This window comes from Pseudorasbora parva, chromosome 7 (assembly GCF_024679245.1).
Source record: "Pseudorasbora parva isolate DD20220531a chromosome 7, ASM2467924v1, whole genome shotgun sequence".
Lineage (NCBI taxonomy): Eukaryota > Metazoa > Chordata > Actinopteri > Cypriniformes > Gobionidae > Pseudorasbora > Pseudorasbora parva.
In genome coordinates, this window is record NC_090178.1 from 28,164,888 (window position 1) to 28,176,172 (window position 11,285).

General features: G+C 35.3%; 1 protein-coding gene and 1 non-coding gene across 4 annotated transcripts in view; both read right to left on the reverse strand.

Annotated features, from left to right (window-relative positions):
- lpcat3 (lysophosphatidylcholine acyltransferase 3) overlaps nucleotides 1-9,280 on the reverse strand; it is a 29,298-nt gene extending 20,018 nt beyond the window's left edge. Inside the window, exons 1-5 of one of the 3 annotated variants that reach the window (XM_067448923.1) lie at nucleotides 9,092-9,280; nucleotides 5,579-5,686; nucleotides 3,129-3,238; nucleotides 1,245-1,338; nucleotides 506-540 (exon numbers count right to left, since the gene is read on the reverse strand). In XM_067448923.1, coding sequence (XP_067305024.1) covers nucleotides 506-540; nucleotides 1,245-1,338; nucleotides 3,129-3,238; nucleotides 5,579-5,686; nucleotides 9,092-9,176 — 432 coding nt within the window. In that variant the 5' untranslated portion in view covers nucleotides 9,177-9,280. The other 2 variants (XM_067448924.1, XM_067448925.1) reach the window with 2 other exon arrangements.
- Nucleotides 9,281-10,662: 1,382 nt separating this feature from the next.
- On the reverse strand, nucleotides 10,663-10,716 carry LOC137083974 (U7 small nuclear RNA). Its single transcript, XR_010906668.1, has one exon. It is a non-coding gene; the product is annotated as a U7 small nuclear RNA (small nuclear RNA).
- Between the last annotated feature and the right edge of the window lie 569 nt (nucleotides 10,717-11,285).

The window sequence follows — 11,285 nt, forward strand, 5'->3', positions numbered from 1 at the left end:
TATAAACAGGGTTTATTTTCGGTCATAAGATAATCTTTACACCAGCAATAAAACATTGCTTTGAGTATGAATTAGCTTTTTAGGGAGGCTACAGTTATTTGCACAGAGAGGGAACGCAACAGATAAAACCTCTCACACCATAACAGGAAGATGCCAAATGTGTCAAGCCACAGCTGCTATTAATATTTAGACAGAGAGCCACAGATCACTAGAACTAAAAGATTGCACAATTAGATATCCGGGAACTTGACTACATTTCACCTTGCCAGGCAGCATTACACTGATCCATAATGGCCATTTAGCAGAACGCCTGCTACACAACTGAAGAAGATACTTTGTGGTTCCCCATCAGTTCCTTGTGCTCAAATCATGCATACAAATACAAAGAGTGATGCAGGAAGAGGAAAAGCAGTGAGATAATGATAGGAGGATGACAGGTGAACAAACCGAGCAAAGGAAGACAGAAATGGTGGAAGTTAATAGGAGCTCATAAAGTCACACTCACTTCTTTGCCACCGTCATAGTAATCAAGCGCTAAACCTGCAATGAGAAAATTAAACATCATTAGTACTAACATGACTTGAGAGCTGCCAATGGCAGACGAAAATAAAAACAAGGAGATGCAGATCACATACAACAAAATTACAGAAAATATATCTTTTATATAGTGTGAGAAAATAGGAAATAAAGTGTAATAACAATGGTAATCACAATAGTTCACTAAATACCATGGTTTAGAAGACAAGTACCAAGGAAATAACATACCATAGTACATATATACGGTAGGGATGTATAATACCATACTATATTTATTGTGCATTTTAGTTTCCTATTTTTTTATTTCTATCTATTTTTCTATTTACTTGACTTTTTCTGCCCTCTGATACTCAAAAACTAAAAACACTAATAATTGAATAACAGTAGAAAAAATGTATAACACATTGCATATTACAAAATGTAATCTCAAAATTCAGTTGTAGGATTTAAAATGATTGATTTTAGTGTAATTCATTTTTAACATCTACTTGTTAATAATCAACAACAAACATAAAAATAATGACATCTATAATTATTATTATACAATTATTTTTTCATCTCCATTACTGTACCATGGTATTTTGTAACTATATGTTAATTTAACTTCAGTGCCTTGTGATAAAAAGTTTAACAGAACCCAGTAAATATATAAAGTATAATGGAATAATAGGCAAGGAAGAGATAAGAATCAAAAGTAGTCATCATACCAATGAGTTTGAGTGTGAGGACACAGTGAGGCATGGTCCATTTGATATCATACTCGTCTGTAGCTGTGTAGTAATAACCCATCAACAGATATGTCTGTCACACAAAAAGAGACAGCATACACCCTCAGGTTCGGTTGACATTGACTTGACTTTTTATGTCTGTCAGGATTAAAGAGATCCTAACGATGCTAACTTTAAAATAGTGTTGTCACGATACCAAAATTATGACTTCAATACGATACCAGACTAAAATACCTCAATACCATACTGAATCGAATTGATACCACGGTAAAAAAAAAACTCCAGTAAAAGTAATTGATTAATATGACAACAGTAGTTATATTTTTCATTGTTTTATTTTTTTTAAACAAAAAATATACTTGGCCAGCATGTTCCTGTCCTGGTTTTTGACCATTCCCTCCTCTTATTGCAGGAATAAGAGGAATCAGCGCATTGATTCATGATTCGGATCGCGTGTCCAACTGCTGAAATCACGTGACATTGGCGATCTGAATCATGAATCAATACGCTGATTCACAACCGTTTATTTGAGGATTGAAAACAAACAGGGAAGAGAAGACAATGCTGAATAAAGTCGCAGTTTTTGTGATTTTTGTACCAAATTGTATTTTCGATGCCTCAAGAGATTCTAATTAACCAACTGATGTCTCATATGGACTACTTTGATGATGTTTTTATTCCATTTCTGGACATGGACAGTAAAGTGTGCCTACACTTAGATACGCTCTCGGCCTAAATATAAAATATCTTAAACTGTGTTCTGAAGATGAACGGAGGTCTTACGGGTGTGGAACGACATTAGGGTGAGTCATTAATGACATCAATTTCATGTTTCAGCCAAACCGGCTGTTCGCTGTAGGCTTTGAAATGGAACTTCTGTTAAATAAAATATCTCGCTTGGCATTGAACTTTGAGCTTTATAATTTTACAGGTATTATTTATGCTCTAACAGCAACATTTCATACTAACTACAGTTTGAAAGATGGAATCGCGAAGAACGGGACCTTTAATAAATATATTTGAGTTATTTAGCCAAGCATGTTGTGGCTCTCAATTTTATCCGACTCTGTTTACATGAATACTTGCAAGACCGTGCATTTTTACATATTTTTGACAATTCAAACCCAAACAATAATCCGTGAAAGAACTGAATCGCGATCGCATGTTGTCTACAAGGGGTGTGCGTGCTTATATATATATATATATATATATATATATATATATATATATATATATAAACGGTGGAACCAGAGCTCTGCACACACGTCCTCACACCTGCTGTCACTACACGTCACGCATTGATGCAAATTAAGAAATACAGCTCATATTAGAGCTGTCCTCCTTAAAATACCAGTAGGCTACTAATAAAATTCCATATCGTACTGTTTGTAATTGCAGGGTATCGCAATACTTTTCTAGGACCGGTATTTTTCTAGTATCGGTGCAACACTACTTTAAAATTACGTTTTTAATTTCCCTTCAAATTCTTTTAGGTTCCTCTAGCCTTATCAATAAATTATGTGTTGCTTTATTTTACCACAGCAGATATGCAGAAATCAAAACTGGCAGGAATGTATATCTCTCAGTGTGTACACCAGGCAAAAACATTCTCCTTTAATCATGTTTTTTTAACTGAGGTCTAGGTGACCCTGACATAAAATATAACATTGGTCATGGAGAATGGCATCATAAGTTCACACAAGTAAAAGCAAGAAAGAAAGAAGTATCAGTCTGCATTTTTTCCCAAATATGTAAATTATCCAATACGGTACTGATAAGCTTACAACATTTCATGCACAAGATCACGTCAAGAGCACAAGAACTGATAAAGAGATAACGAAAAGTAAATGTGTGTTGTCTCACCATCTGAAAGATAAAGCTACTCAGAACGCACGTGACTGTCCTTCCCATCAGCCTCAGCATCAAGAACTGAATGACTACGCATAAGAAGGAGTGACAGACCTGATACCCTGAGATAAGACATGGAGAGATGAGAGTTATTGTGTTCCAGCAGTACCCGACCATGACATCACAATATAACAGTTTATCTACGATATGAAGATTTTAACAGAATACTTCAGCCAAAATGCCAATTGCGTCATTTACTCACCCCTGCTTCATTTTCTTTCCTCTGTGGAGCACAAAAGGAGAATTTTTGTAATTGGAGGAGTAATATTTTTGAAGGTCTCTCTCTTCCATATCATGATAACAAATGAGTAGTGAGTACTGGGTATGTCAAGCTCCAAAATAACAAAAATACCATCAAAAGTATCATAAGCGTGATCTAAATTTTGTAAGCCTATAAACGTGAGCTATATTCTAAGTCTTCTGAAGCCATATGTAAGCTTTAGAACAAAAATGTTAAACTTATTCACTGACAAATCAAATATGCCATCTTTAACATCAATCAGATTGGCTCATGAGAACCAACAGTGTACGATGTAGCATTTTTAAAGTTATTTGTACATTTATAAAGCTCCAGTACAAGATGGAAGTGAACATTATCTGTAATTCAATTGTTTATCACACAAGCATATTGTATGACTTTAGAAGAGCTGAAATATGGTGCACAAGTAGTATGGACTACATTTATTATACTTTAGTGATACATTTCTTTGACATTTTGGAGCCTGTCAGACCCTGTTCCCATTCGTATTCATTATACGGGGGGAAAAGTGGCTGGATATTCTTCAAAAATTCTTCTTTTGTGATCTACGGGAGAAAAGTCAAGTGGTTTTGGAACAATAAAAGGGTGAGTAAATGATGATGAGAACAAAATATTGATCGTTTCGGGCAAACTATCCCTAGATAGTATAGAAACAGAGGAAAAAGTTAGAGAAAGACAAGATTTCAGACTCAATGACAAACAAAAGTAAAATATCTCAGATAGGGACAAAGAGAGGCAGACCTGCTATTAGATCCAAGTGCAGCGCAAAAGAAATCAAATACACAGAATACAAGCACACGTTAATTTTCACATTTCCTAACACAAAAACACTCATCTGTTTTCATTAGCTTGCCTTTCAACCTGCCACTCATATTCTCATTAGCTACGCTCTCAACACCAGGCCATGGCGATGACAAAACCTCATGTCTCTGTCACAATATTCTTCATGCCAAAGCCACAGTCACCAGGAAATCATTACCACAGAATGCAGAGCAGTTAGCAAGGATACCCTTCACTTTACCACCTTGTTCTCAAGGAGACTAAACGGTCAATAACTTTACAGAGAATAGCCTCAAGGGGAAATCTGACAGGGGCCAAAAATAAATAATTAAACGCTTTCACTGGACGTCTAATGTGAACATTTAGCGAAAAATAAAAATAAAAACCTTAAATGGTGTGTGTTTATTAACTTTATGAGACTGAAAAATATACACTGCAATTCAAAAATCTGGGATCAGTCAATTTTGTAAAGAAATTAAAACTTTTGTTCAAAGACTTCTACATTGTTACAAAAGATTTTATATTTCTTTTGAACTTTTTATTCAAAGAATTCTGGAAAAAACTCACGTTTCCCCCAAAATATTTGCTGTTTCCAACAGCAATAATAATGAGAGATGTTCATATTAGAATGATTTCTGAAGGATCATGTGACACTGAAGACTTGAGTAATTATGCTAAATATTCACAGGAATAGAAAACAATTATTTAAAATTGTAAAATATTTCACAATATTACTGTATTTTAGATCAAATAAAAATAGCTTTTTTTGTTGAGCATAAGCGACATGCCAAACCCATTAGCCAAACTGTTTTGAAATTAGGAAACTTTAAAAGAAGAACTGCTAAAGGAACTTATCTATGACCAAATTCAACCACACAAGGGATAACAAACAAACAAAAAATTCGGACACAGACCTGTGATATTCCATTAATAATACTTTTAAAACTTAATTTAAAAAGTATTCCTAATCTTCCCTTTTTAAACTCCTATTCAGTGAGAAAATGTTTGAACCGCTTTGATGTTGTCCAGTATTTAAAAAAACTGCTGACATACGTTACATGCACACCTCATTTGTGCAATTAGATAAGATGCAATCAAATCTGTGTGAACAGAGCAAGTTCAAGATTGTGGGAAACTGGAGGAACTGAACTATAAGCAGAAAAATGCACCAGTCCAAATGTGGACCGACAGCCGCTAACCGACGTGGCCTGCTGTAGATCTTAAGACTGACATTCACGTAATCATGATCAGTAGTGTGTGGCTAAAAAAGCTAGTAGGCCTCACTTAAACAAGTTACAGTTGTAAAGACACTAGTTATCAGATCTTTCAGCTCCTCACTGCTTCCCTGCTTCATTCTCTATCTCACCAAAATTAAACGTGGCCAGTGCCAGGCCGGAGAATGTGTGGAAGAGATGAACAACTGTTGGAGACTGATGAAAGAAAAACCACCGGTAGAGCAGTGCAAAGGGATAACCTACAGGGGAAAGAGAGAGAGAAATAGATTAGGCATATAATGTGAGGCAACTGTAGATAAACGCTCCCTGCATGAATAAGTGTCATCATGGCACATTCACTCTTGAGGGCGCAACCATAGAGAAAGCTTTGAGCGTTTGACGGATAGGAATGACCTATAAAGTCTGTTTTGGGATGCACAAATATTAAATATTAATATCTAAATATTTTCATGTTATGGCCAATGAATGAGTAATATGGCTGCAACACTAGAAATACAAGTTTAATACTGCAAGTGAATTTAGGCATCACAACATTATAATGTACAGTATGCAAAATTGTATTCATATGACAAATGAATCACGTGTCAGCCAAACTGCTGAAATCATCATAGACAGTAAAAGAAATGGACAGAGCGATCCCATAGACTTCAACGGCGGAAAATGAAGTCAATTAGAGAAGCACTCATGATGGCTGAGCGAACTGCGCAGGCTCAGACTGAGCTTGACGATGTAGATGTGACGTGAGGAACCTGTCTGACAGTTGTAGGTCTTCTAGTAGTTGTGGAAAGTAAAATCTGAATCACGTTGTTTAAATGTTTTGTCCCGTTGCTTTTGGCTCACTATCGGCTTCTCCCCATTCTTCCCCCATGACTTTATCGGACTTTATGTCTCCATGTGCCCCCCAACTGCCTCATAGACAGTTGAAGATTGCTTCTGAGCGTCTTTATATGGTCATTTCTCAACTGTGCGACAGAGTCGCGTTGGTTATGACGCAATAGTTAGCCTATTTTAACAAAAACAGCTTCTGCGGGGCGATAGTGTAAGATACAAGGTAATGGAGCCTTTTATGCATTGTCGTGTTTCTTTAAAAATAAACAATGGACAAATGGAATCTTTAAACGCCTCAGATGTAAAGTTATTCACTGTCAAAGTGACTCAAAAATGAAGGGGAGTCAATGGGATGCTAACAGCAGGTGATGGCTGAGTTAGCAATGGCCGCCCCTATGGGTGGAACGCTTTCTGAGTGCAAGATTACCCCCTTGATATCATGTGACATTGACGATCCGAATCACTGATCGATTCACTGATTCATGGAGGTTTGAAAACAATGCTGAATAAAGTCGTAGTTTTTTATATTTTTGGACCAAAAATGTATTTTTGATGCTTCAAGAGATTCTAATCAACCAACTGATGTCACATATGGACTACTTTGATTATGTTTTTATTCCCTTTCTGGACATGGACAGTAAAGTGTGCATAGACTGCATATGCTCTGGGACTAAAATATAAAATATCTTAAACTGTGTCTAAAGATGAACGGAGGTCTTATGGGTGTGGAACGACATTAGGGTGAGTCATTAATGACATCAATTTCCTTTTTGGGTGAACTAACCCTTTAAGCTTCCAAAGGCATGAACTGAAAACGCGGCATACTAAACACATGCTGAGAACTACTGCCGTGAGTGCAGACGCGTTTACCTCAGCTCATTCGCGATGACTGTAATCTTACTCCTGCTGCATTTGTGACACTTACTCAGCAGCTAAATCACAATATATTGAACACACACCTTCAGTTTTTAATTGTAGTGTCTGATCTCTAACTGAACTGATTTTATGAAGATGAATACGGTGGTGAGAAAGTGATCAGTGATTCAGGAGAGGTGGCTTTGGGAGTGGCCTCGTAGGGCAGCGAAGCATTCTGGGAATTGCTGTGTTTCATCATGTTTCATTTTACATTTTCTGTATTTTCTCAGTCTAGAAAGCACCAAATTCAAAAATTATTTTAGATTTCTACTACATTAATGACCCTGTTTAAATACAGCTTAATCTTCCCAGCGCTGAAGTACCCCTTTAATTGTTTATGGATTGTCATATGAAATCAGTGTTACATTTTCAGTCAGGATGTATTCAGGAAAACTTTTTTACCGCAGAAAGTTAATTAAATGTGTTCCTCTGTGTAAGCTGTGCTCATTTTTTTCGATTTCTTAACAGCGCAACATTGTTAGCGTTACTACATTATATATATTATTATCCATTATTCCATTATCAATCGCCACTTTCACTAAACGAATGCAGAATAATTTTGGTGATTCCTTAGTTATTTTTGCTATTGACATTTAATCAGGCTACTTGTCCAATCGGGCAAGTAAAATTCTCTTCTACTTGTCCTTTCGCAAAATCAACTTGCCCCGAACAAGCGATAATGTGGAGCCCTTAGCCCTTACTTAAAATGCTTAGTGCAATAAAAATGCAGTACTATTTATATACTTTTATAGTATTTACTTAAAATTTTGATTCATTTTTATATTCTCAGGTTTTGATTTCATTTGCTTCATTTTTAGTAATTGTATTATGTGCTTTTATAATTTTGATTAGTTGTTTTTTTTTATTCAGCTTTTTTTTAGTTTTAGTTTTTAGTAATTATCTAACTTCATCTACCTACTTTATTATTGGCGATGTCTATTTTTTTTGGTCAAATTCAAGTTATTAATTTAATATTTCGATTTTGTTTTAAATATTTCAATTCTCTTTTTCTAATAATATTGTTAGCATGGCTCAAAAATAACTACTTAAATTCTTTAAGTGAGCGTCAACTGAAGGTTATCTATAATGTTAAAAAAGGAATATATTGTGCATCCATTCCATAGTAAAAAGGTAAAGCATTTTTCCTCATACCATCCTCATTGAACAGCTTTGCAATGGAAACAGGTTCATCAACATATGCACAGGTTAAAACTGAAAGGCAGTTTAGCATGCATCATTCTGATGATCCATATGGTTAAAAAAATATTTGAGGGACTAGAAACACTAACGTTACATATATGACAAACACATGAAAAGCACAACGAGACTACAGTAGTAATGTAACAGTCCATCGAAAACATGCAAATATTTGTTCCCACATGTCATTCATCTGGCTGAAGCGGTTAAGCAGTCCAGTCCACTTCGATACACCTGGCCAAAGTACAGAGCACCCTGCTATCTGCTCTCAGAACCCTATTCTTATCAACCTGTAACCTGAAACCTTGAAACCCAGCTTCATTTGCAATTAATCCTTACAGCTAACTCTAGGTCAAAGAACTAAAATACAGTGGCAAAATGAAAAGACAGCTGTCAGATGAAGGTCTAACGAGTTAAACTAGTTGCAATCCTGGCAGTTGTGTGGCTCTAACCATGAAATCTCGCTTGACATGTAGGTCACCCTGGGCGACATTTGATGTTAGCTAAAGTCGGTGTGAATGCAGATAGTTGTTGTTTTGGTTCCGTGTCTTTAGTGTTTGGACTTGAGGTGTGACTTGAGCAGACTTCTAATACAACTACAACTAGCGTTACATACCTGTCCACGTTTCTAACCACTCCTAACGACACTCATCAGAAGCTCAGAGCAGATTCTGAAAGCTCTCGCATGTGCGCCATTCACTTACCTAATAAGACAGACAAAATCAATCGAATCGCCGGTTCAGGTGAACCGAAATATTCGGCTATTTTCTCCATGAAGGGAGCCGCCATCTTTAGTGTGGGCGGAAGTAGCTGCGGTTGGGTTTCCGTGAGTGTGTGGCGCTCGTGAGGTCTCACGCACTGTTTAACTCCGTCCTGCAACTCCACCTCTCACACCATTCACAGTGAACCTTCACTCTCAGCTTTCGCAAACGCCTTTCGCAACGCTAGTGCCATTTCAGTTCATAGCAAAGCACGTAAATGACGTGAAATGAGGATGCGATTTTTTACTTAGGGTAGAAGTCCATTAGCATAATGGAAAAAATATATATTAGTCATTGAGAGTGGGTTTAGATAGTAAATGAACAAATAGAAGAATGACACGTATAAACTAAATTACTGATCCATTTGACAAAAAAAGTATTTTGATTAAAATCATAAAGCAGCGTCACAATACCGCCCTCTAGTGTTTGACAAACCAAACGGTCATCACATGTTGCAACCATGGTTGCAACATTGCAATCACGTGCACTCTGCAAACTAGGAGCTATTGTGTTGTTTCCAGCTCTTAGTTTTGTAGGACTTAAAAACGTTGTGAACATTTTATTTACATCCTTCAAGCAGCTTAAAATGGGGAATGCCTTAAAACTATAAGGTCTCAATTGTTAGCGAACACGAACTAACAGGCTACATTTGTTAGTGTTTATTCAACGTTGTTAATGCTAGTTAATAAAATATAGTTAGTTGTTCATTGTTTGTTTATATTAGTTCACACTTCACAGTGCAATGTTTACACATTTAACAACTTTTGATTTTATTAATGTATTAGTTAAAATAAATTAACTAAGATTATTTAAAGATGTAGAAGAAGTATTAATTATTTGTTCATGTTAACTAAAGTAGTTTATTAAGAGTAACTAAAGAAACCTTAACAAAAATTAACAACAAATATAATGTCTGTTTGTTTTTGAAGATTTCATTGAGATAAAGGTTTAAAAAGTTTACAGCGTTTTCAATTTCCACTATTACTCAATGCATCTTTTCTTTATAGAGCACCATTTTTATTCTATTTAAACAACTTCTATAATAAATAATTTGCACACATTTGTACACAGATGTACAATAATACACATGGTTTGTTTTAAACAATGGCAGATTGGGCAAACCAGATATGGAATTTAGTACTTTAGATAGCCAATGCATTGTTCTTTTGAGTATGGTGTATTTGTGTAGGGTATGCTGTCTTTTATGTATTGAATATTTGATTATTGTCACTACTAGTAACATCATTGTTGTGACCATATGGTTGTGACCTATAGGGAACTATGGCTATAAATGAGAATGTGTTCACTGACTTTAATTAACATGCACTGCAATAAATTTGTATACATACCGCACTTAATTTGATAGAATATTACTAAATGCAATATTCTCCACTACACCGGCGAATTAGGGTACATGCGACATTAACATGTGGAAAATAACCTAATAAGTCAACTTTAAATTTTCAATCGTTATCGCACCTTCCGCCATTCCTCTATCTTTCACACAATGATAGGTGGGCTTCCCTTTAAGGGAAACCTTCTCGACAAATACTAAAAGAGCAAATTTCCATTTGACCTTTCACATAGAGGCATCCTGATTACTGTCGACAGGCATATCGATTACGGTGACTAAATAACTGGAGAAAATATTTATCAAGATATCAGTAGACCAATTAAGACCGAAATAATTGTTTCATTAATAAATGCTCGTGTACTTCATGCAATATTTTTCTTTAAATAACTTAAAATAACAGAAAACGTCTTATATATACGACGTAAGCGAAAAGCATTGTGGGAATGCAAATGTAATCCCACCTCCAAATAAATGCCACCCTCTACTGGCCACAGTCTTTTTTCCCACCTATTTAAAAGTAATAGATTTTAAGAGCAATTATTAAAGATGTACAAAATATAATTAATGGTTACATAAGGATAAACAAAAAAGTGTTAACATTAAAAGTTAAATAAAACTCAAATATTGCCACATTTTGCTTTCATATTTTTTTAATCTATTTTTGAATTTATGACTCAATTTATTATTATTATTATTATTATTATTATTATTATTATTATTATTATTATTATTATTATTATTTAACCCATATTATTTACATTTATGTTTTGTGAGCCGTGGCCC